Source organism: Heterodontus francisci, chromosome 43 (assembly GCF_036365525.1).
Source record: "Heterodontus francisci isolate sHetFra1 chromosome 43, sHetFra1.hap1, whole genome shotgun sequence".
In the NCBI taxonomy this organism is placed as follows: domain Eukaryota; kingdom Metazoa; phylum Chordata; class Chondrichthyes; order Heterodontiformes; family Heterodontidae; genus Heterodontus; species Heterodontus francisci.
The window spans coordinates 22,412,300-22,439,635 of NC_090413.1; the positions used below are offsets into that span (position 1 = coordinate 22,412,300).

The window sequence follows — 27,336 nt, forward strand, 5'->3', positions numbered from 1 at the left end:
TGGACCCATGTGTAACTTGCATCATCATAAATTATCTCCAATTTACCTCAGATTCCTTCCAATTTACCTGATTTCTTGAAACAGGACTACAACTAGAGGGAAAAGCTCTGTGAAAATCCTCCCTGATCCTGATTGAGAAAAATCTCCAGAAAGTGAGTCTATTATTACAATCAGATAGTGACGTAATGTGGAGCGCTTAAATCAGCCATGTCTATGTTGTGCCAATTGACACCTTTAACTCAGAACAATTTGAACACCTAGCCAAGAATTGTACTGAAGGTTAGATGGATAGAGAGAGGAACAAATATTCGTTAGAGCTGTGATCGTCATCAGATGTTGAGAATCAAAACATTGGCGGTTTCATCCTTGCTGTGCGCAAATTGGCTGCTGTGTTTTCTACATTAAAATAGTGACTGCAATTCAACAAGGTCCTTCATTGATGTTTTGGAGTGTGCTGAGGTGGTGAAAGGCACTATGTAAATGCAAGCTACTTCTTTCCTCGTCTTTCCGACTTGCAACTCTGCAGCAGGCTCGATAGAGAATCTTGTAATTAAAATATAAAAGTTCCACTCCTAACCAAAAAATGGAAAAATGCCTGTAATTAATGTCCCACTAACAATGTTGTGGAAATGAGTGTCTGTGAAGCATGAAATTCCTGAGAGTGCATTTTCATTGGCATGTTATTCATTTTGGAACACACCAGTTCCTTGTACCTGCCCCCACCCCCCTCCCCCCCAACAATCCTCTAAAGAAGCAGCTCCACTCCAATGGTTGGGACCAGTGGTGGGCACAATGTTGGCCATTCAACTACTGTGTGCTTCAATCCACTGGGGGCACAGTCTCAGGATAAGGGGCCAATCATTTAGGACTGAGATGAGGAGAAATTCCTGCACTTAAAGGGTTGTGAATCTTTGGAATTCTCTATCCCAAAGGGTTGTAGATGCTCCATCGTTGAATACATTTAAGGCTGGGATAAACAGATTTTTGGTCCCTCATGGAATCAAGGGATATGGCAACCGGGCGGGAAAGTGGAGTTGAAGCCTAAGATCAGACATGATCGTATTGAATGACAGAGCAGGCTCGATGGGCCATATGGTCTACTCCTGCCCCTATTTCTTGCGCTCTTGTGTTTGATATCCCTAATTCCCTCGCGGCACCTGAAAAAAAAATCCCTTTTCCAATGATGTTGCTCCAGGGGTTGGAATATCTTTGGTTAATTTCATAATCTTTGCAGGTCCCCCCATTCCCAACTCAGCCCCAATTGATTTCAGTTGCTGTCCTACGCCTCACAGACCACAGTATATTATAAATAGGGAGGTTACGTGCTTCCATTTATACAGAGAGAGAGAGAAAACATTAGAGCATCAAGCCGAGACGGCCTGGGAACACAGTCTGTTGTCCACCCAGATATATTCCAGAGATAGCCGATCTTATCTGCAGGTATTGAAAAAAGGACGATTTATGTTAGTGGTTTCTTGAACTTGTTCAAAGGAGCATATCCCTTGATCCCTGAACAAATCATTGATTCAATTTATGCCTTTCATTACCATTGTTTGTTGGTACACAATTTACTCCTAATTACATATCCGGGTTCAGTTATGGAGTTGATAAAGAGGGGAACGTTTATGAACCTTTGAGAGTATATTCCACATTGCTTCAAGGGCCTGATGCAATAACCAGTCATTTTGGGACTTTAAGGGCTATTTCTTACCCAGGTTACTGCAAAGTCAGATGTTAAAGCTGAAAGATTGAATGCCTTCCCCTTTTTCCACTTGTTTGGTTTGGCAATTACATTATATAATTTAAACACTATATCTATAAAACAGAGAATGCCAGCCAGCTGCGCTCTCAACTATTACAAGATATTTACGGCCTAGTCGCCTAAACTGAGGCCCAACCTGGGAGTCAATTTGAATCACTCGACCCTGGAGAACTACACACTGCCCAATGAGGATGCAGAGCGCCTGCCTGGTTGAGGGCTCAGGGCTGGCTATGAGGCGACTCTCGTGCCTCCCCTCTCTTAATACAGCCACTTGAAGGCTCTCCCTTCAATGACTTTACTGACCAGACTCTCATTGGGGCCTTCACCAACCAGGGAGCTGAAAGAGGAGTCCACACCCACCTGGGTCTCCAGGAAGAGATAAACATTTAAAAATAGAATCAACGAATATTTTTATGAAGTCATATTTTTGCGATGCAAAAGGAGGAGGGTGGGGGTGGGGGGGGGGGGGTGCATGTGACTAAATAACATTTGCTCCAGACTCCTGTTCCCCTTTAAGAAGATATTGTTGACAATTATGAAGTCCAAAATAGCTCTGCTTATGATTGTTCCAATTAGAGCAGGTAATTTACAAGAGAGGAAAAATTCATTTAACCTGAGGCAATTGGTTCCTGAGCACTAGAGCAAGCACTGTGAAATATTAGGCATGTCATCCACTGTTTGATAACAGCACGTGGGGAGGTTTCTGTATAACCTTGATGCGTTTGACAGAAGTGGGTACGATTAATGTAAGGATTTATTCCTCTTGTAGTTATTCCTTTGTTTTATGTTTATTTTAGGGTCTATCCGACCATCTGACAGAATCAGACAATAGTACATCACAGAAGGAGGCCATTCAGCCCATTGAATATGCAGCAGTTTTTTTTCCACACTTTAAAAAAAGATGCGAAGGTTTTTGAAGAAGAGATGATTCCAGGAATGAGAGAATACAGTTATGTGGATCAATTGGAGAGGCTCAGGTTGTTCTCCTTCGAGCAGAGAAAGCTCAGAGGAGATTTGACAGAGGTGTTTAAAATTAGGGAGGGTTTAGCTAGAGTAAATGAAGGGAACTTGTTTCCAATGGCTGAATGGGTCGATAACCAGAGGGCATAGATGATTGGCAAAAGAACCAGAGGTAGCATGATGAAAAGCCATTTTACGGAAGGAGTGGTTAGGATTTGGAATGCACTGCCTGATAAGGGCGTGGATACAGATTCTACAGTGGCCTTGGAAAAGGCATTTGGATAAATACTTGAAGGAGAAAATAGCGTAGGAGTATGGAGAAAAAGCAGGGGGAGTGGGACTAACAGGATTGCTCTTTGAAACAGCCTGAACAGATTCAATGGGCTGAATGGCCTCCTTCCAAGTTGTGCTATTCAGCAGCGATGGCCTCATAGACCCTTTTGTGGCATATTTCTCAGTGTAAAAGCCAGCTATGTGCTTGCAATGCTCTGGCAATAAGTGGACGTTAGAGATCTGAAAGAATGGTCCACCTTGAGCAAAGTGACTCTCCTTCCAATGTTGTTCTCCTTTCTCTCTCTCTCTCTCTCTCTCTCTCCTCACTCTCTCTCTGAGAGAGACACCCCGAACTGGACTCGCGGTTATCAAGAAACACCCACACACGGGACATCACGAGCGCTGAAAAGAAAGCATCGGGTGTTATGAAGCCATTTGTGCCAACCTGCTCTGTGGCACAAAGCAAAGCCAAACTGATCAAGTACCTATCCAGTTCAGACCAGGCAGTGCCCTGGTATGAGTTGCCAACCCTCCAGGATTGGCCTGGAGTCTCCAAGAATTAAAGGTTAATCGCCAGGATACTGCTGGGAGAAAAATCATAAGGCCATTTAAAAAAAAAAAAATGCCCTAAAGGTAAAGGTTGGATAAATCCATGACTGCAGCGTAAGATTGAATTTCTAATAAAAGCTGCGATAATGTGACTACATAATGAATTTAAGAAACGTTTTTTAAAGAAATGTTCTGGATTTGATCTAAGTGGGTACAGCTCTAACCCTAATTAAAGCAATAAGTCATTCCAATGCAGTGCAGCATTAATAGCCAAACTGATTTCAGCTACTTCCCACTGAATGCTCTATCACAACATATCATCAACATTATGGCATTAACAGTGGTTACGCAAAAATAAATTGAATAAAAAACAGCCTGCAGAGATTTGGCAAAGAAACTGGCCACCTGACTTCCAGCTCAAGCAGACAGCTCCACTAAATCTACCAACAACATCACTGACTTAACTCCATAAGGCTTCATACAGAACCTCCGACAACACTGCTTTTATCTCCTGCTCAGCTATAGGATCAGAGAACTTTACAGCACAGAAGGACGCCATTCGGCCCATCGTGCCTGTGCCGGCTCTCTTTGACAGAGCTGTCCGATTAGTCCCACTGTCCCAGAGCCCTGCAAACCTTTCCCCTTCCAGTATTTACTCAATTCTCTTTTGAAAGTTACTCTTGAATCTGCTTCCACCGCCCTCTCAGGCAGCGCATTTCAGATCGTAACAACTCACTGCATAAATGAAACATTCCTCCTTATATCCACCACCCCCCCCCCCCCCCCCCCCCACCGGTTCTTTCGCCAGTTACCTCAAATCTCATGAGGAAAATACACAAAAGTGTTCAAAGGTAGTGAAAGAATGAAGACACACCACTTTCTTTTGATTTTCCATTGCTGGATTGCTCGCAGGGGTGTCCAGGAGGTAAGACTTCAAATCATGGAGAGTCCAGGAGCCTCCTGGGGGAAGTTGACAATGCTAGCAGGTCCACAAGTATGCTGGAGGGACTCCTTAATTGTAAAGCCTGGCCTGTATTGTCCAGACCCACAGATGTAAAGGGGCCATTTGCAGCAGGTTACAGGAGGGTGCTTAGTGATCCTGGTATCAATCCCCCAGCAATGTTTTAAAATTTAACCCTAAGACGACAGGGCCCTCAATACTCTGAGTTAGAAAGAAACATTGTGACGTACAAGAAATTTTCATCCAGGTAGCATTTTCTCCTCTGAGTCAGAAAGTTGTTGCCACTCCAGAGACTTGAGCACAAAATCTTCAAAAGAAAAACTACTCCATAGGCTGTAAAGTGCTCTCTTTTACTTTCAATGCACTTTCCTGCCAAAAAAAGTATGGTATGATATGTTAGCCTTCATTACAAAGGGATTGGAGTATAAAGTAAATATGTCTTGCTGTAATTATATCGGGCCTGGGTGGGACCGCACCTGGAGAATTGTGTACAGTTTTGGTCTCCTCACCTAAGGACGGATATACTTGCCTAAGAGGGAGTGCAACGAAGGTTCACTAGACTGATTTCTGGGATGAGGGGATTGCACTCAGAGGAGGGATTAAGTAGACTGGGCCTCAACTCCCTATGTTCCCGTTCTGATGAAAGGTCACAGACCTGAAACGCTAACTCTGCTTCTCTCTCCACAGATGCTGCCAGACCTGCTGAGTATTTGCAGCACTTTCTGTTTCTATTTATTCTATATTTCCACGAGTTTCTAAGAACAGTAGGTGATGTCATTGAAATATATAAAATTGAGTACTGCTGAAAATAAAGACACATTATTTAAGGTAAGGGACAGGAGGTTTAGAGGGGATTTGAGGGAAAAAAAATTTCACCCAGAGGGTGGTTGGAATCTGGAACACACTACCTGAAGGGGTGGTAGAGGCAGAAACCCTCAACATTTGAGAAGTATTTAGATGAGCACTTGAAACACCGTAGCATACAAGGCTTTGGGCCAAGTGCTGGAAAATGGGATTAGAATAGATAGGTGCTTGATGGCCAGCACAGACATGAGGGGTTGAAGGGCCTGTTTCTGTGCTGTATAACTCTATGACAATGTCGAAGCTTTTCTTCTTGCACTCATCAGGACAATCTGAAAGAATACCAATGTAAGGGAAACAACAACTTCATACTGTATGAGAAGAGTATAGTCATACAGTATAAAATTGTTGTTCCCCTTACATTGCTATTCTTGTGGATTGTCCTGATGAGTGCAAGACGAAAAGCTTCGACAACATGTCTCTATTTTCAGCAATACCCAAGTTCTGTACTACCAAACGACTATTTATATATAAAATTCTTAAGGGGCTTGACAGGGTAGATGCTGAGGTGATATTTCCCCTTACTGGGAAGTATAGAACTAAGGGTCACAATCTCAGAATAAGAGGACTGAGATGAGGAGAAATTTCTAGCTGTGTCCTGTTAAAACTCCAGTCGAGGTTTTGGGGCAAGCTGAACTCTTACAGTCATATAGGCCTTTGGGTCTTTTCTCTGCATAAGGCTGAGGGGATTCTAACCAAGGAATATTTTCCTCCAATTCAGATGTTTTGACAGTTCTTTGACGCATCCGTTCATTGTCTCCCTAATTTCAGCGGTAACACTCTCGCCATGGTATAACTGTCTATTAACGTGAAGCTAGAAAGGCCTCACACCAAAATAAAGCTAGATGGTGTAACCTGGCCTACTGAAGACCATCCGGTGTAGGCCAATCAACCTCGATAAATTGGCTCCACCTTTTTGTCAGCCATGACACTTCTTTTAATTTCTAATTCCCACCCTTTACTTCCCAACGGGCCTCCTCCAACATCTGCAACAGTGCAGGAATATAAGAGAAAGGCAACTGTGTTAGTTACGGACGATTATAACACCACAGTTGGCAAACGTTCTGACTCAATGAACATTTTTTATTGTACATTTATTAAAACAAAATAAACCTTAATTACCACCAGAGTGTGGTTTAATCGACAGCTCTCATGGAATAGGAAGCTGGTACTCTGTACTGCAGAAGTATTATCAGGATCAAGAAGCAGTTAATGTAAAATACACAATCACTTCATATATTTACAATCACGGGATGATTTGGGCAGCTTACAGAGGTTAGAGAGTAAATATTTACACTGACTCTGCGTAGAAGGACAATTAACGCATCAGCATTGGTGGTGATACTGGACGGGCTGCAGACTGAAAATCGTAGACTTCTTGTTGCCAATCTTTTTCCCTCCTCTCCCGAGATAAGGCTCCAGAATGCACAGCCACTAACGTGTCTCCCCCATCCCCCAACACCAGGCCGTCCCCCAAGCCTCTAGACAGTGCGGGGGGTGGGGAAGGCTGGTAACTCTGCCCAGCTTCAATCCTATTCTCACCTGACCATGCCGTTATCCCCGCTGTAATCTCTTCCAGCCTTACAGCCCTCCGAGACCTCTGCACTCCTCCAATTCTGGCCTCTTGTTCACCCCCGATTTTAATCGCTCCACCATTGGCGGCCATGCCTTCAGCTGTCTAAGTCCCCAAGCTCTGGAATTCCCTCTCTCCTCCATTAAGATGCTCCTTACAACCTACCCCTTTAACCAATCTTTTGGTCACCTGTCCTAATATCTCCTTATATGGCTTGGTGTCAAATGCTGTCTGATTACGCTCCTGCCTTGGGATGTTTTTACTATGTTAAAAGCACTATATAAGTAGATGTTATTATTCTCTCCAGATATCTCCATGTGTGAGTGTTCAACGAGGATCACCAGATGACACAAACTCAGAGTCATTTACAGCATAGGAGGCCATTTGGCCCATCAGGTTCATGCCAGCTCTCCGCGGAGCAATCCAGTCAGTCCCATTCCCCCACTCGATCTCTGTAGCCCTGCAAGTCTATTTCCTTCAAGTACCCATCCAATTTCCTATTGTAATCATTGATTGTCTCCGTTTCCACCACCCTCGTGGGCAGCGAGTTCCAGGTCATTACCACTCGCTGCGTAAAAAATGTTCTTCCTCACGTTCCCCCCTGCATCTCTTGCCCAAAACCTTTAATCTGTGTCCCCTGGTCCTTGTACCATCAGTTAATGGGAACAGTTTTTCTCTGTCTACCTTATCTAAGCCTGTCATAATCTTGTACACCTCTATCAAATATCACCTCAATCTCCTTTGCTCCAGGGAGAACAACCCCAGCTTTTCTAACCTAACCTTGTAACTAAAATTCCTCAGCCCTGGAACCATTCTGATGAATCTCCGCTGCACCCTCTCAAGGAGCCTCACATCCTTCCTAAAGTGTGGTGACCAGAACTGGACGCAATACTCTAGTTGGGGCCGATCCCTCGCTAGGTCAAGAACATCAAGGCTAGTCAAGCCCAACTGAGATCAGCTAACTCAGCATAGACCTGGGTTTGAACCTGGAAAACTGTGCACTGACAAGTAATATGAGCCAACACTCCAAATACATACTGACTCATGTTACCGTACAGAAACAGCGATGCCATAGAAAGCAACGAGGAACATTGATCATACAGCAGTAAACATGAACAGCAGCTGGCTGTACATGTGGTTAAGTTCCCTTGCACCATCGCAGCGTGGTAAATCCTCTCACAAAGTTTCCCCTAACTAAACAAAAAGGATTCGTCCCCTTCCCCCGCTCCAGGCTGACTCTCCCAGTGCGGTACTGAGTGAGGCTTTCAATGAGATGTTAAACTCCCGTCTGCCCTCTCAGGTGGGTATAAAAGATCCCGTGGCATGATTTCGAAGAAGAGCAGGGGAGATCTCCCCCCCTGGTGTCCTAAGTCAACTTTTGAAATGTAGTCACCGCTGTAGAAAACAAGGCAGCCAATTTACACACTGCATGGCACCACAGTGTGATATGCTTGTGACCAGGTCATCTGTTGTGGTCACATTGGTTTAGGAACAAATATCGGCCAGGCCACCAGGGAGAACTCCCCCTGCTCTTCTTTGCAATAGTGGCCGCATCATCCTTCACATCCACCTGAAAGGGAAGACAGGGGCTCAGTTTAACATCTCATCTAAATGATGGCACCTCTGACAGGGCAGTAATCCCTCTGTACTGCACTCGAGTGTCAATATTTTATTTCAGTATTACTGGATGTTGTACTCCAGTCTCTGGCATGGGACTTGACCCCACGACCTTTGTGACTCAGAGGTGTGTGTGTGTGTGTGTGTGTGTGTGTGTGTGTGTGTGTGTGTGTGTGTGTGTGTGTGTGTGTGTGTGTGTGTGTGTGTGTGTGTGTGTGTGTGTGTGTGTGTGTGTGTGTGTGTGTGTGTGTGTGTGTGTGTGTGTGTGTGTGTAAAACTGAGCCTCGGGCATCACCTATAAAAGGGGAGTTATTTCAAATGTTCAATTCTTGCAACGACGTCTCACGAGCTGGAAAGGCAAGAAAATAGTTTACAGGGGAGGGTGAGAAAATGAGGCTAATAATATCGCAACATTTAAGTACAAAAATAGAAAGGGTCCTGGAGACAAGGACATTAGAATTGGAGAACGGTGCAGGCCCTTTCAACGAGGGATCAGTGAGAGGATGCATTACAGAGTCAGAAGGACGCTTTAACCAGGAGGTCGTGCCCCCCATCTTAAAGTGTGGACAAAATAATTGGCACTTGATGGATCAGAGAGTCTGCAGTTAATCAGGGTCACACTCCTTGTGCTAGTATTATAGGGGTAGCGGAAATGAGAGGCTTCCCTTCCCCCTCTCCCGTCAACAGCTGTTTGGTGGTAGTACGAGACTCTGGTGAGATGAGGTCTCATTAGTGTCCGGTTTCCTTAAAGCAACAGCCATTGAAAGATTAAAGAGAACAAAATTACCAGAGACACTTTTGAGTTGTTCTTGGAGAGCTGCTTTTTGATTCCCCCCCCACCCCCCCTGTAAAGGTACCTTGCAGCAGAGGTCACCAGAGAGCAGGAGCCCACAACCCAGTTGATAACCTTTTGTCCCTGCACTTCCTGCATTAAAGGTTGCTGAGATCAAACGTGGCATCCCCTAATGTCACACTGTCTGGCATTAGCTCACACAGTCAGAAATAAGGAGGCCCAGGGAACTAAAGGAGCAAACAGAGGGACTTCACAATATCAGGAGACTTCTCGATATCATACGGGCTTTGCGATTGTTAATTGTACATTAATTGAGTGTTTAATTGTCTTCAGGTGGTGGGCATTAATTGGAAATTCACATATAAATAGGAACAGACTGAAAGTGTGGTTGTTGAGTTTGGAGGTACACATTTGTAACGTGTATCTCTGTAAATAAAAGCTTAGAAGTGTATAAAGATTGGGATCCCATTCTATCCTTCACCACCTGGCTATCGGGAGTAAAACAGTCATGTCAGAGGGACTTGAAAACAACCGCTGGACTCATTATGACTTTAACCTTCTCTTCTGAGCAGATGAGAATGAATGTTTAGCCCTCCACTGTTCTCCTGCACACACTCTCACCATCATCACCCCCACCCCAACAACGCGCCTGGGTGCGAGCGATCAGCCTCCTTTTGCCCGATACCATGCTCCAACCCATTGACCATCTGCCAGTTTTGGGCGGGGATCTGACCAGTGACGCGAGGATGAGGGTAAGCGGGTGGAAATCTTTCCTGCCTACCCCTCACCTCCACCGCCCAACCAACCGATTGCCAACTTGTGTCGAAACCGAGTCTATTCCCTCGCCTCGCCCTCCAACTCAAAAAGATATAGAGATGGTGGTGGATGAAGCATAAACAGCAGCTTGGAATTCCCTCACAGATCCTCCCACTCCGTCACCGGAATGACGTGTGACACGATAAGCAGTGAAGTGTGAGTGATACAGTCGAAGACAATGAAGGAAAGATTCACATTTATTGTGCATTACACAATTTCAGGACATCCCAATATGTTTTACAGTGAATTTTGAAGTGCATTCACTGTTGTAGCGTAGAAAACATGGCAGCCGATTTGCACACAGCAAGCTCCCATGGGCAACAATGTGATAATGACTAGATAATCTGCTTTTCAGTGTTGGTTGAATGATACATATTGGCCCAGGTCACTGCAGAGAACTATCCTGCTTGAATTTGAATTAGCACCAGGGGACCTTTTACATTTCACCCCAAAGATGGCACCTCCAAAACTGCAGCACCCCCTCAGTACTGCACTTGCAAGTCTCAATCTAGATTTTATGCTCAAGCCTCAGGACTGGACTTGAACCCATGATCTACTGCCTCAGAAGCAAAGGTGCCAGCCACTGAACCATGGCTGACAATGGTCCAATATTGCTGAATCTTGACCACATATTCAACTGATACCATATCTGACTCAAGAGTGACTGTTACAATTGGATGTGGAGCAGGGCTGATAGGCTTCCTCTTCATTTAGTACATTTGAAGTTTGCTCTGAAAAGGGTTGACATAGCTTCTTCAAAATTCATCCCCGTCAGCGTTATAAAGACGTTTTTGAACTAGGTTATGATTATTACTGTATGGCCGTTGCCATGGTACTGTGCGTGATTTGGATCTGGCAGTGCTGAAGATTTCTGACAGCAGTGTTCAGCTCACTTCTCAGCCTCAAATATAATCCACGGATATAAGTGATCCTTTCTCACACACAGCGCGAGCCCCAAACAAGTAAACACATTGTCACCAATGAGTCCTGCTTATTGCCGAGAGTGCAGGAGAAGGTTAAAGCAGGTTTCCCTTCCAGTACACTTTTGTTTAACATACTATAATCTTTGTTAGACTACACACACAAACATATGAAAGAATTTTCATTTCAAATTGTTATCTTAGCTCAGGGCGACACGTGGCCATCAGGCAAAGAGACCTTAATTATCTCCGGATGCACAACACAATGCCAAGAAACACATGCATAAAAAATAAAGGGCTCCATTGAGAAGGGTTTTTTTTGGGGGGTCCATTTTAGGCTTTAAGGGGAAGAGTATTACTGTGATGCAACACCATAAGCATGTTCTGGAAAGTGTCTATGGTTTCACTAGAAATACAAGTCAAAGGAAATCTTCTCGAACGCATAGAACATGAAAAAATTTGGAAAGATTCACGACACAGATGGAGACCATTTGGCCCGTTGTATAGGTGCTGGCCGAAAAGAGCTATCCAGCCTATTCCCACCTTCCAGCTCTTGATCCCTAGCTCTGTAGGTTACGGCATCTCAAATATATACGCAAGTTTTTTTTAAATGCAATGAGGGCTTCTGCCTCCACCACCCTTTCAGGCAGTGAATTCCAGACCCCCATCGCCCTCTGGGTGGAAAAATTTCTCCACCACTTCCCTCTAAACCAATTATTTTAAATCTGTAGCCCATGCCTTTTCTGCCCTGCTGCATGTTAATTATCTGGGAAGGAAGTTCCAGGGTCTCTACAAGAAGGGATGAGGAGGGGATTGATGAGGAAAGTTGAGCTGGGTGGTGGATGATGAAGTGGGGTAGGGTTGAGCTGGGATGGTTGGTGGGAAGGGGAGGGAAGGGAGGGGGAAGTAGGCTGTGAGCATCTGTCTCTCTCTCTCTCCTGGTTCAGAACATCTCAGATATTGCTGCATCACAAAGACAAGTACGCACGACTGACCATGTATCCAACACACTCATCCTTCCATAATAACCCCATGATTGTCTCCACCCCCCACCCCACGCCCAGGGCCTTGAATGACACAGAGCTTTGCCTCCACTGCTCAACTCCAAGACTGGAGGGAAAAGGTAAAAGAAATAAAAAGTAAAAATTTGCAAAGCCTCTTTCATGAAATCAGGTGGTCCCATTACAGCCAAAGAGTCATACAGCGTTAAAACAGGCCCTTTGGCCCACCGAGTCTGTGCCAACCAACAACCACCCATTTATACTAATCCTACATTAACCCCATATTCCCTACTGCATTCCCACCTTCCCTCAATTCTCCTACCACCTATCTACACTAGGGGCAATTTACAATGGCCAATTTACCTATCAACCTGCAAGTCTTTAGCTGTGGGAGGAAACCAGAGCACCTGGTGGAAACCCACATGGACAACTTGCAAACTCCGCACAGGCAGTACCCAGAACTGAACGCAGGTCACTGGAGCTGTGAGGCTGCAGTGCTAACCACTGTGCCAATGAAGTAGTTTTGAAGTATAGTCACTGTTGTAATGCAAAGAAATGCAGAAGCCAACTTCAGCACAGCAAGGTCCCAAAAAACAGCAGTGAGATAATCTGTTTTAGTGATGTTGGTTGAGGAATAAGTGTTGGCCACAGCACCGCAGAGAACTCCCCTGCTCTTCTTCAAATAGCACCCAATCAGCACCAACTGAGACAGCATTCGGGGCCTTGGTTTAATCTCTCAAATGAAAGGTGGCCTCGCTGCTAGTGCAGTGCTTCCTCAGTACTGCACTGGAGATTCAGCCTAGATCATGTGCTGATGAACTTGAACCCACAAGCTTGGTGACTTGGGCACAGTTGATGAGAGTTGAGCTTTATCTTCATCCTTGACATGATGAGTTCTTACAATGCTCATGTTTTGAGGGAAAAAGTCTTGGCCGCCTCAGTAGTATAGGAAGAGTTAAAAGCCAATTGGTGTTCCCACTTCGGATTGGTATCAAATGACTTCTGTGGGACAAAGCATGGAGCTGGCATGGACTCAATGGGCCAAATGGCCCCCTTCTGTGCTATGACCCTATGGTGAAAATTAGGTATAGCTCTGATATCCCTCCCCCTAATAGCCTAATAGGAATTAAGGGATACGGTGGGAGCGCGGGTAAGAGGATCTGAGTCCACGAAAAATCAGCCATGATCTTATTGAATGGCGGAGCAGGCTCGAGGGGCCGGACGGCCTACTCCTGCTCCTAGTTCTTATGATTATGAACCTCAACTGTCCTTAAAGAATAGGTGACTTACTAGAAGGCAGGTAGAGGGGTCGGGGCACTGGGCATTGATTTACCAGAGCTGAAAGGGTTACATTATGAGGACAGCTTGCATAGCCTAGGCTTGTATTCCTTTGAGTCCAGAAGATTAAGGTGTTTTAAGATGATTAAATGATTTGATCGGGTAGATAGAGAGCAACTATTTCCTCTGGTGGAGAGAGTCCAGAACAAATTAGTGCTAAGCCATTCAGGGGTGATGTCAAGAAGCACTTCTTCACACAAAGAGCAGTAGAAATCTGGAACTCGCTCCCTCAGAAAAGCTGTTGAGGCTGGGGCGGGCGGAGGGGTCAACTGAAAATTTCAAAACTGAGGATTGAATGGTTTTTATTAGGTCAGGGTATTGAGAGTTATGGAGCCGAGGTGGACAGGTGGTGTTGAGATACTGATCAGCCAGGCCTCGACGGGATGAATGGCCTCCTCCTCTTCCGATGTAAGGCACCCAGTCCCCGCAGACAACACTGGGTTTGAGATTTAATTCACAGCAACTGCAATTTGATTCGTATTCTGCACCCTCAGCCATACTTAACTGTTGCTTCCCTTGCTGGAAACTTGGCTAGAATGTGCAGCAAAGCACGAACTGGCTGATGCCCAGTCTCGAGGCAGCTTCCCCTCCAGCCGCATTCAGCCACCGGGTGTTTCCTGAGTGTAAAGGTCATCGTGTCTGTGGAGCAGTCTCTCTATTACTGTTTGGTTGCTTGAGGAAGCTGCAGACACCAGCTCTCAAACTTAACTAAAGCCCGTTACTGTGGAACGGCATGTTCCACCTGTGGAATGACTCGAAACCATCTGGCCCGTCTCCTGCATGACAGCACTTGTGTGGATTTAGGTTGACATATTTAGGACGTGTGTCCTTGAATATAACTCCCCCTCATTCCAGTCCTTAAGTTCCACAACTCCAGCTGTGTCAAGAAAGGGAACAAGTTCAGGGAGTTTATTTGCCAACTTTAATGGATAAAATGAAGTCTGTGGCACATGCGCCATGGCAGGACCTTGTCTGTGTTTGAAAGTTCCACCTAATTACTATAGTTTGTACCAAGAGAGGTATGTGGAATGTTACTCTAGGGCTTTTCCTTTTAGTGTCAGCCGTGGCTCAGTCGATAGCTTCCCAGTCACAATGTCATGGGTTCACGTCCCACTCCTTGAGCAGAAAATCAAGGCTGATGTTCCAGTGCAGTACTAAGGGAGTGCTGTACTGTCAGCGGTGCCGTCCTTCAGATGAGACATTAAACTGAGACCCTGGTCGTAAAAGATCCTATGGCACTATCCTGAAGAAGAGCAGGGGAGTTCTCCCCAGTGCCCAGGCCAATATTTATCCCTCAGCCAACACCAAAAACAGATGATCTGATTACTATCACATTGCTGTTTGTGGGATCTTGCTGTGCACAAATTGGCTGCTGCGTTTCCTACATTACAAAAGTGACTACACTTCAAAAGCACTTCATTGGCTGTAAAATGCTTTGGGGCGTCCTAAGGTCCTGAAAGGCGCTATATAAATGTAAGTCTTTATTTCTTTTTGTTTGTAATTACCCATTAAATCTCACCATCTCACAACTTTAATTATGTTAATCCTGCTCTCCTCTCTTTGAGCAAAGGTGCAGACTCTTGAAAGGGCGCAGCGCCAGAGACTTCACCCGGGTAGTAATACTTTGAGTGGGGACCTAGACAGTGAGCATTGACAGACTACTCGAACACAGTTGGGGTTTGGGTGTCGGGCAGATCTAGCATGAACATATTCTCATCCAATGTCGACGTGCACAGCCATTCCAGTCAGGTGGCACCGCAACTGGACAGCGATTGGGAACAGATACCCTGGGTGCTCGAGGCTGGGCAATGGTGCCTTTCAACGACGACAGTTCCCACTCACCCACAAACATGCAGAAGCATTCAGCAGAGGAGAGGACACAGAGAGGAACAAAAAAGTGGAGAGAGAGAGACCTATTCCACACAACTGGATTGTGTGCAAAGCTGGCGAACAAATCACCGCAATATTAGATGGAGTACAACTGGAGGTAGATCTCAATACTGCTTCTCTGTTGATGATTTGACGCACTGTTTATGGAGACAGTATCAATTATTGTTGGCTGCACTAGGCCGCAGTTCAAAATTGGGTCATTCTTTGCTAATGAGTCACCACTTCTGGCATCCGTCATCCAGTCACAATGGGATCCAAAGTCACGTTAAAGACTTGTTTGCTTCTCTTTGTGTGTATGTGTGTCTAATTGCTGCAGTCGAAAAATGTGTCGGGCGCTTTCGCTGATCTCTTTCTGTGAGATTTGGAATCCCAACCTTGGCTGCCATCTGTCCTTGACCTGCCCTCGCTGGGAAAGCTGCACCATCTGTCAACTTGGCCCTCTCAGCGAAGCACCATGAGGCCATAGAGGGCAGCACTTCAAGAGGGCAGGGAGGATATTGGTAAAACTAGTCTCAGAGCAGATCCTCTCTTGGAGATTCTTAACGAGTTGGCTGTGATGGTTACGGGGACATGGCCAGCTGCAGCCAAAGACTTGCATTTATATAGCCCCCTCCAAGACCACAGGACGTTCAAAAGTGCTTTAAAGCCAATGAAGTACTTTTGAAGAGTTGTCCATGTCTTAATATGGGAAACCCAGCGGCCAAAATGCACAAGGTTCCACAAACAGCAATGCGATAATGACAACTTTTTTTTTGATGTTGATAGAGAGATAAATGCGGCCAGGACATCGAGGAGAACTCCCCTGCTCTTCTTCACAATGGTGCAATGGGAGCTTTTGTATCTACCTGAGAGGGTAGGCATGCCTTGGTTTAATATTATATTTGAAAGGCAGCATCTCCGACAATGAAGCACTCCCTCAGTAATACTGCACTGGGAGCATCAGTTTAGATTTTTATGGCCAAGACTCAGGAATGAGATTTGACCCATAACCTTCTGTCTCAACTGAGCCACAGCTGACACCAAGGTCCATGAGCCTAAGGAGCCCCATATTGTGGATTAAAGATTGAATTTCATCGCAAGGACAGTGACTATTTTAGGAATAGAGAAATAGCCAGTTGTTCCAACAATCCTGCCTCTTTCCACTAACAGTCAGAAGGGTTTACAATCAACTTTCACATCCTTATAGGTTTCCTCTGTTGGCATTTATACAATATTTTTAGATAAATATTTAATCTCCTGGGGGAAAGTCTTGCATAAATACTCCCTGATCCCCAAAGGTAATCACAGAAAACTGCAGAATATGTTTCTCTCTGCTATTGAACCCTGACCTACTGTTCTCCATAGACAATATTGCCCTAGCCTGGCTCATCGTGTCTAATGGTGAACCCAATTATGTCAGGCTATAGCTACACATGGTACCAAATCCCACAGTTTATATGGAATTCTAGATTCCTTATCGATGTTTAGACAGTGGGTGTTATTCTCAGCCTCTAAGGCAGAAGGCTGTGTGTTCAAGCCCCATTCAATGAGATTTAAATAGAATGATCTAGGCTGAAACTCCCAGTGCAGTACTGAGGGAGTGCTGCACTGTCAGAGGTGCTGCTTTCCAGATGAGACACTAAACAGAGGTCCTATCTGCCCTCTCAGGTGGATGTAAAAGATTACACAGCACTACTTTGGAGAAGAGCAGGTGAGTTCTCCCTGGTGTCCTGGCCAATGCATGTCCCTCAATCAACATCACAAAAACAGATCATCTAGTCATTATCTCCTTGCTGGGAGCTTGCTGTGCACAACTTGGTCAGCTGCATTTCCTACAACAGTGACTACACTTCAAAAGTACTTCAATGGCTGTAAATTGCTTAGGGATATCCTGAGGTTGTGAAAGCTGCTATATAAACTCAAGGCTTTCTTCTCTTTTTTACCTTTATGCAATGTAAACAAGATCTGCTTGTTGCTGTTCGTAATTCTCAAGAAAGAGCGAGAAATCTTGTGTTTATTTGGTACCTTTCACGTCCTCAGGAGACCCTAAAGTGCTTCAAAGCCCACAGGTTACTTCTGAAGCACAGTCACTGGTGCTATGTTTGGGCGGCACAGTGGCGCAGTGGTTAGCACTGCAGCCTCACAGCTCCAGGGACCCGGGTTCGATTCTGGGCACTGCCTGTGTGGAGTTTGCAAGTTCTCCCTGTGTCTGCGTGGGTTTTCTCCGGGTGCTCCGGTTTCCTCCCACAAGCCAATAGACTTGCAGGTTGGTAGGTAAATTGGCCATTATAAATTGTCACTAGTATAGGTAGGTGGTAGGGAAATATAGGGACAGATGGGGATGTTTGGTAGGAATATGGGATTAGTGTAGGATTAGTATAAATGGGTGGTTGCTGGTCGGCACAGACTCGGTGGGCCGAAGGGCCTGTTTCGGTGCTGTATCTCTAATCTAAAAAAAATGTGACAGCCGTCTCTTTCACAGTGGACGCCGTTTAACAAAACTGGCATGAAATTTACAAATTCAGATCAGCCATTGTAGAGCGAGGCTAGTCTGCTGTTGCTCATGTGTTATCTTCACATATAATATTGCAGAAAGTCGCATAAAGTGCAGTGTGAAGAGGTCAAAATAATGTTGCAAGACTAAACACAGTGTTAACCTCCCGCTGGGGATTCTTTTTCAAGCTATACACACTGAACATACAGTCACCTCCTTTCTGAGGCAGAGCTTGTACCATTGTTGGATCTTTTACTGTAAAGTGCATCAGTTCAAACTGGTTGGTCGTTCTCTTGCCTCTGGTTTATGAGGTCACAGGTTCAATTCCACACCAGGGCTTGTATTCCTGATCTGGGCTGACAATCTGGCGCAATATTGATGGCGTTCCGCATCGCCAGAAGTATCATATACAGAACATTAAAGAACTTGGAGCAAAACCTTGGTTAGATGACACTTAAAGTTCTGGTCTCCATTTACAGAAGGGGCATCGAGGCATTAGAGAAGGTGCAAACAATGATTTACAAAGATGAAAGCAGAACTGACGGGTTATACCTATCAGGAAAGACTGGACAGGCTGGGGCGTCTTTTCTCGAGAAAAGAAGGCCGAGTGTTAAACTGATAGAGGTCCTTAAAATTATGAACAGGTTTGATAGAGTAGACATAGAAAACTTGTTTCTACTTGTGGTGGAGAACTAGGGACCATCAATATAAGATAATCACCAACAAATCGAATTGGGAATTCAAGAGAAATTTCTTTACCCAAAGTGTGCTGAGAATGTGGAACTCGCTACCACAAGTCATTGAGGCGAATAGATGCATTAAAGGGGAAACTAGATAAACACATGAGGGTGAAAGGAATAGAAGGGTTGGATAAGGAGGATCATTGGAGCTTAAACAATGGCATGGACCAGAAGGGCTGAATGGCCTATTTCTGTGCTGTACATTCTATGTGAAGATCCCATGGCAGTATTTGAAGAAGAGCAAGGGAGTTCTCCCCGGTGTCCTGATCATCATTCCTCCTTCAGCCAAAATCACCAGAAGCAGATTAATTGGTTATTCGCCTCCCTATTGTTTGTGAGACATTGAGGTACAGAATGACTGCCATATTTGCCCATGTATCATTCATCATTGCACTTCAAAGGTGACTCATATTATCCAGTGGTCTAAGATGTTTACATCTAATAAGACCCTATTATTGTCTTGTCCAGGCAGCCCGCTGTGTGGGAATCTAGTCACTTGTAACTTGTGCTACATCTCACTTCCCTTTTCCTGGAGAAACACAGGAACAGGAGGAACATGGCCATTCAGCCCCTCGAACCTGTTCCACCATTCAATGAGATCATGGTTGAGCTGTGATCTAACTCCATATTCTTGCCATTGCCCCATATCCCTGAATACCTTTTGGCGAACAAAAATCTATCAATCTCAGATCTAAAATTAACAATTGACCCAGCATTAATTGTCATTTGCGGAAGAGAGTTCCAAACTTCTACCACCCTTTGGGCTGGATTTCAAGAGCTCACCGCCAATCCCGGGGGCGGCACGCCAATGCGGGCCGCACGCCAAAGAACCGCCGCAACCTCCCACGTGGTGGCTCATTTAAATGGCTGGGGTGGCCTGCCTCTCACCCCCTCCCCCAATCACGTGGAGGGGACGGGCTGTTCGTCGCTAGCATTGGCGTCAGCTGTCGAGGTATAGGCCAGCCCTGCGAGCACATTTAAATTTGTAAAGGAGTAACTCCCCCAAAATTAAATAAGTAAATTTATAACACTCCTTTCCCACCCCTCAATAACAATCACAGTAATTATTTGCCCTTCCCCTGCAAAAACACGTGCAATTTTACATCTGACCTTCCCCCTTCAAACTGCAAAGGTTAAATGTCAACCCTTCCCACCATCCCCTACACCCATTACATTTATTTGATCCCGTCATCCCCTTCCCCACAACACCCACCCCGCCAACACTGATAAACTTACCTCCTGCACCCCCCCCCCCCTACCAGTATGAAGCCATGTTTCCCGGACGGGGATTTGAAGACACGGGAGTGCTGGCCACCGCGCCAAAGATCTCGGCGGGCCCTCAAGATCACAGATATGTCCATTTAACTGTTTTATTTTATTTATCTGAATGTTTAAATTGTGGTCCCGTCGCCCAGTGGTAGAGGTACCGCCACGGAGCCTCTCCGCCGCCAGGAGGATCGGGCCAGGCCCTCATGGCGTCGCGATCCGTGGCGGGCATCACCCGGAGCCATCTTCAGGCCACGGAACCTGATGCCTGGGGGGGGGGTGGTGGGGGAGGGAAACAAAATCCTGCCCTCTGTCTGGAGAAATGTTTCCTAATTTCACTCCTGAAAGGTCTGGCTCTAATTTTTACACTCTACCCGCCCCCACCCCACCCCCAGTCCTAGACTCCCCAATCAGCGGAAATAGTTTCTCTCTATCTACCCTATCTGTTCCCCTTAATATCTTGAAAGCTTTCATCAAATCACCCCTTAGCTGTCTAAATTCCAGGGAATACAACCCCTCGTTTGTGTAATTGCTCCTCATAATTTAACCCTTGGAGTCCAGGTATCATAAAGGACCGTCAGGATTAAAGCCAAGAAAATTAGTTGACATTACATTTGCTTCCAGTTTTCTGCCCCTATTCTGCCCCCCGCTCCCTTCCCCCCTTGTTATAGTTCCACTCCACAAGCATCAGCAACAGTCCTATGCCTCATCCATTCCTTGTATATGAGCATGAGCTATGGCAGCACGTAGAGAGACATTACCAAGTCCAATCATGTACCACCTGGAGTCGACACACTCCCCCATTATCCAATAGGGGGGGGGGTCACTGACCCCCTTCCCCCCAACCATTAATCCCCCTCCTCCCCACCCACTCAGACCAATCCCAGCATTTCCAAGCAGCTTCCCCTGACAACTCAACACTAATTGAGAGTTGCACCCGTGATCTTCCGATCAATGTCATTTAACAATGACTGTATGATGCCTGTCATTTTAATAGAAGCTGCTGTATATAAAGGAAAAGGCATAAATAATACAGAGTAACAGGGTCATGTCTATTTGTATACAAAGCAGGTGAATCAAGGCTACAATTTGGGAAGCTATGCGGTGTTCTCTTCTTGCACCTACGTTTGCCTATATTGCCAACCTTAAGACACAGGATGCCTCCGGAGCTCAGTGTCACTGGCTCCTGCTGTCCAGGTGACCATTTTTCATGCGTGAGTCACGTTGATGGGGAGCTATAGGCGAGTCAATCAAAGAGAGCATCACCTGACCTCACCTCCACACCCAATATCACAGGGTAAATATGGGCGAGGGAGGCCGATCAGCTCATTTCAGTTCATCCAACCAGAATGACCCTAATAGGAACACTGGACTTAGGGGCAGTAGGCCATTCAGCCCTTCGAGCCTGCTCCGCCATTCAATAAGACCATGACTAATCTGGTTGTGGTCTCAACTCCACTTTCCTGTCTGCCCCCCATAACCCTTGACTCCCTGGTCCATCAAAAATCTATCTAACCCAGCCTCCACTGCTTTCTGGGAAAGAGAACGCCACAGGCTAACGACCCTTTGAGAAAAAAAAAATCTCCTCATCCCCGTCTTAAAAGGGAGACCTCTTATTCTTAAACTGCGTCCCCTAGTCGTAGTTTCCCCAAACATCCTCCTGGTATCCACTCTATCCAGTCTTCTCAGGATTGTATATGTTTCAATAAGATCACCTCTCATTCTTCTAAACTCCAATGGGTATAGGCCCAACCTGCTCAACCTTTCTTCATAAGATAAGCCCGTCATCCCCAGAATGAGTCGAGTGAACCTTCTCTGAACTGCGTCTAACGCAATTATATCCTTTTTCAAATAAGGAGACCAAAACTGTACACAGCACTCCAGATGTGGTCTCACCAACGTCCTGCACAGCCACAGTAAAATGTTCCTACTTTTATACTCAATTCCCCTTGCAATACATGCCAACATTCCATTTGCCTTCCTAATCACTTGCTGTACCTGCATATTAACCTTTTGTGAGTCAAGTACCAGGACACCCAGATCTCTCTCTGGGATTAGTGTAGGATTAGTATAAAATGGGTGGTTGATGTTCGGCACAGACTCGATGGGCCGAAGGGCCTGTTTCAGTGCTGTATCTCTAATCTAATCTCTGTACCATCGAGTTCTGCAATCTCTTGCCATTTAAATAGCATACAGCTTTTTCTATTCTTCTTTCCAAAGTGGACAAATTCACATTTTCCCATATTACACTCCATCTGCCAAATTTTTGCCCATTCACTTAACCTATCTATATCCTTTTGTCAACTCTAAACCTCCTCTTGACAACTTACTTTCCTTCCTACCTTGGTATCATTGGCAAATTTAGCTATCATACACTCAGTCCCTTCATCCAAGCCATTGAGATAAATTATAAATAGTTGTGGTCCCAGCACTGATCCCTGGGGCATTCCACAAATTACAACTTGCTAACCCTAAAAAGACCCATTTATCCCTACCCTCTGCTCCCTATTAGCTAACCAGTCCTTTATCCATGCTAATATGTTACCCCATACACCATGTGCTCTTACCTTGTATAGTAACCTTTGATGTGGCACCTTATCAAATGCCCTTTGGAAATCTAAGTACACCACATCTACAGCTTCCCCTTTATCCATCTTGTTTGTTACTTCCCCAAAGAACTCTAACAAATTCATTAAACGCGATTTCCCTTTCACAAAACGATGTTGACTCTGCCTGATCTCATTATGATTTTCTAAGTATCCTGCTATAACCTCCTTAATAATGGATTCTAGTAATTTCCCTATGACAGATGTTAGACTAACTGGCCTGTAGTATCCTGCTTTCTGTCTCCCTCCTTTCTTGAATAAAGGTCGTACATTTGCTATTTTCCAATCCGCTGGAACCCTCCCGAATCTAAGAAAGTTTGGAAGATTATAACCAAAGCCTCTACTATCTCTGAAGACACTTCTTTTAACACCCTAGGATGCAGGCCATCTGGTCCTGGGGACTTGTCAGCCTTTAGGTCCAATAGTTTTCCCAGCACCTTTTCCCTGGTGATGGTGATTGGTTTAAGTTCCTCCCTCCCTTTCACCTCTTGATTTTCAAGTACCTTTGGCAGGTTTTCTAAGTCTTCTACAGTGAAAACAGACACAAAATACCTGTTCAACGCCTCCACCATTTCCCTGTTTTCCATTATTAATTCCCCAGACTCACTCTCTAGAGGACCAACTTTAGCTTTAGTTATTTTTTTTCCCATTTAAATACTTGTAGAAACTCTTACTATCAGTTTTTATATTATTAGCTAGTTTTCTCTTATACTTTACTTTCTCCCTCTTAATTATTTTTTCATCATTCTCTGCTGGTTCTTAAAATCTGTCCAATCTTCTGACCTACCACTAATCTTTGCAGATTTGTAGAGTGTTGCTTTTAATTTGATACTATCCTTAACTTCATTATTTAACCGCAGATGATGCATTATTCTCAAAGAATCTTTCTTTCTCCCTGGGATAAATCTTTGCTCCTTAAAGGTCTGGCACTGTATCTCTACTGTCCTACCTGTTAATCTAGTTTCCCAGTTCACTTTAGCTAGCTCTGCCTTCATAGCTTTGTAATTACCTTTATTTAGGTTTAAAACATTAGTCTTAGACCCACACTTCTCCCTTTCAACTGAACATGAAATTCTATCATGTTATGATCACTGTTGCCTAGAGGCTCCTTTACCATGAGGTTATCGATTAATCTTGCCTCATTACGCATTGCCAGGTCTGGAATAGCCTGTTCCTTAGTTAGCTCTAAAACATACAGCTCTAAGAAATTGTCTCAAATACATTTATGAACTCATTTTCCAGCCTACCTCTGCCAATCTGATTCGCCCAATCTACGTGTAGATTAAAATCACCTATGACTACTATTACCCTAGTGCAACATCCAATTAGTTCTTAATTATTCCAAGGGTATTCAGCTCCACTCTTCTATCAGGAGGTTTATTCCTCATGTTGGTGTGACATAGAATTTACAGGCAACAGTGCTAAAATTTCCCTTTACTAGATTGAACCCTTGTTGAACCCTGGTCTAAAAATCGGGCAGCATGTTTTATGGGCGGACAATCCCCAACTGTCCATTTCTCTCTGTATCTTGCTGAAGTTGAATATTCCCCCCAACACCCTGTCCCAATACTATCAAGACAGAGAGAAGAGAGGACAGGAGAATTAGGAAGGGAGGAAGGAAGAAAGGGAAAGAAAGGAATGAGAGAGGAGAGCAAGAGAAGGTGATAGGAGGGAGGAGAGAGGGAAGGGACAGGTGGGAGATGAAGGCAGTGAAACGTGAGAAAATGAGAAGAAAAACAGTGGGGGAAGAAGTGGAATTAAGGGATCTGACACACATTTCAAATAAAACTCACTCATTTTGGTTTAAACATGTGACCTCTTTTTATGTCTCTAACTCTTAAAAACACAGTCGGGTTATTTTAATGAGGAACACTTGGTATCATTTGGAGCAGGGAGGAATTTTTGGGTTTGTTCCAGCGGGTTAGGGACTTAGCAGATTCGAGCGTTGAACTCCTACACTGAAATCTGGCCGAGATCTCTATTTATAAAAGAAAAAATCCTTAACCCTCAGTTCATTAATGTTCCCCCCCCACCAGCCCTGCTGTGAAAATCTACAGCAGTTGCCCAGTCCTTTAGATACTCTGGGCAGGTCTCTGCAAGCAAGACGCAATAACAAGCTTACATTTACACAATGCTCCTCGTATAGACTAATATCTCAGAACATTTAAAAAAAGGAGAGGTGGACATCAAGTAGCAATTGGAAGGGACCAAGGGAGTGAGTAAAGCCATGGATGGAGGAGGGGTATTTAGCAGCCCTTTGAAGACAAGGAGAAAAGGTGGAAGTTTTGAAAGCTTTGAAAGTGACTGCCAGAGGATAGAGAACACAAACACTGAAAGAATAGCAGAAGTATGGAGCAAAGAAAGAAAGACAGACTTGTATTTATATAGCGCCTTTCACAATCTCAGGAGCACTTTACAGCCAATGAAATACTTTTGAAGTGTAGTCACTCTTGTGATGTAGAAAACACAGCAGCTCCCACAAACAGTATTGTGATAATGACCATTGAGCGATACAGCACTGAAACAGGCCCTTCAGCCCACCGAGTCTGTGCCGACCATCAAACACCCATTTATACTAATCCTACATTAATCCCATATTCCCTACCACATCCCCACCTTCCCTCAATTCTCCTACCACCTACCTATACTAGAGGCAATTTACAATGGCCAATTTACCTATCAACCTGCAAGTCTTTGGCATGTGGGAGGAAACCGGAGCATCCAGTGGAAACCCACGCAGACACAGGGAGAACGTGCAAACTCCACACAGGCAGTACCCATAACTGAACCCGGGTCGCTGGAGCTGTGAGGCTGCAGTGCTAGCCACTGCGCCACTCTTGCTGTACAGATAACCTGTTTTTGTGCTGTTGATTGAGGGATAAATATTGACCAGAACATTGGGGATACCTCCCCTGCTCTTCTTCAAAATAGAGCCCTTGAATCTGTTACATTCACCTGAGAGGGCAGACGGGGCCTCGGTTTAACATCTCAATTCAAAAGATGGCGCCTCTGACAGTGCAGCACTCCCTCAGTGCTGCACTAGGAGTGTCAGCCTAGATTTTTGTGCTCAAGTCCTCGAGTGGGACTTGAACCCACAACCTTCTGACTCAGAAACAAGAGTGTAACTTGCTGAAACAGAGCTGACACTAAACACTGAGCAAGCAGTAATTTGGAGCCAGCAGAGGAGAGGAAGGGAACAGCAAGGAGTGGAAGACAAAGGAGCAATGGGAAGGGGCTTGGAATGGAGGGATAGGGAACAGAGAGGAGGGGAGAAGAGAGGAAGGGAAGAGAATGGAAAGGAGGAGTAGGGAAAGGAATGGAGAGAGGGAGGAGGAGAAAAGTAGAATGAAGCAGGGGAAGGTGGGAGTGGAGGAAAAAGGAAGGAACAGAGAGAAGAGGAAAGGAAGGACAGGGAGGAGAGGAGGAGGAGACGTGATGAAAAAGGAAGGAATGCAAAGGTCATATGCTGTGGCTCCATGCCCATGAACAATCTGGAATTTTGGCAAAACGTGAAGTCCCAGCCGGAGACTGAGTTTACTTGAAATGGAACCAGCCAAACACACACTCCCAGGCTGGGATGTCGGAGAACATCTCCCAGTTAAAGTGGAGGGTTCAAAGGTGAGAACAAGGGTCTTTAAATCGCAATGTTAAGTCAAGGGGAGCCAATGGACAAGGACAAGTAATGGGGCACGCAGGACTCTCATATCTCACTTAACTTAATTTAAAAATGTGGCCTTTTTCTTTATATAAAGACACAAGACATTTCTTTTAAGATGCCTCCAGCTCACTTATTATTCCCAAGCTTGGGCTGAACTCATGTTTTCTTTTTTTTAAAGCCCTGACTGGGAGGTGTGAAAAAACAATTTAAGCACATTCCACATCAAGGCTTGGTGCACCATCAAAATACAATACAGTGTTAATCTGTCTGTCGGAGAAGTGTGAAAAAAACAAATCAAGCACATTCCTGACCTCCCTTACCCTGTGATTAATTTGCCTGCTGCCCGACAGGCACAAGTTAAAAAAGCGTACTTTGAATATGCACCTGTGAAACACCTTGGGACACTGTAGCGAAGGTTTTACATAAATATTTATCATTGCTGTTATCTTTGTAAGGTTAAATAGCGTTGTGATCGGTCTTTTTTTGACTGTAACGAGTACACAGAATATTTTTCCTTATGCTAATGGCTTCGTCACACATGTACACAGAGCCACATAACATTCCTTACTTTACAAACAAAACATGAATTTTGACACAGAACAATTACTGTGGCCCGAAAATAACTACCCACTGGTAGTACGAGGATATACGGATGTCAACTTGACTCAGTTGGTAGCACTTTCATCTGAGTCAGAGTTTTGCATTCGCACTCCAGGGATACAAGCACATAATCTAGGCTGACGCACCAGTGGAATATTAAGTGGGTACTGCACTGCCGGAGGCACTGCCCTCTGGCTGTGACGTTAAACCTCGTCTACCAGTGCTGCTGGTTCAGGAGGTCGTTGAAGGATCTCCTGACTTTATTTGAAGAGAAAGGATGTCCTGGTCAACATTCCTCTCAAACAAAATGAACGAATTGGTCATTTATCTAGTGCTGCTTGCAGCAATTAGCAGTGAGTATGGGGCTGCGGCTCTAGCCCATATAGCAACAGTCAATTAATTAAGGCTTGGATTCCCTTGAAGATTAAGGGATGATGTTATTGAGGTGCTTAAAGGTGATTAAAGGATTTGGTCAGGGAGTTGGAGAGAAACTATTTCCTCTGGTAGGGAAATCTGCAATAAGTGGGTATAACTTTAAAATTTGAGCTGGGCTGTTCAGGGATAACTTCAAGAGGCACTCCTTCACACAAAGGGTAGTGGAAATTTGGACCTCACTCCTCCAAAAAGCTGTTGAGGCTGAGGGGGGGTCAACCGAAAATTCCAAAACTGAGATTGACAG

General features: G+C 44.9%; 1 protein-coding gene across 8 annotated transcripts in view; it reads right to left on the reverse strand.

Annotated features, from left to right (window-relative positions):
* The window catches only part of nfixb (nuclear factor I/Xb), a 342,103-nt gene that overhangs the window by 181,053 nt on the left and 133,714 nt on the right, over positions 1 to 27,336 (reverse strand). The window contains exon 4 of one of the 8 annotated variants that reach the window (XM_068021139.1): positions 8,478 to 8,509. The exons of the other annotated variants lie outside the window; for them this stretch is intronic. Coding sequence (XP_067877240.1) covers positions 8,493 to 8,509 — 17 coding nt within the window. The 3' untranslated portion in view covers positions 8,478 to 8,492. Of the gene's footprint in view, positions 1 to 8,477; positions 8,510 to 27,336 lie in introns of those variants that run through there. 8 annotated transcript variants of the gene reach the window in all.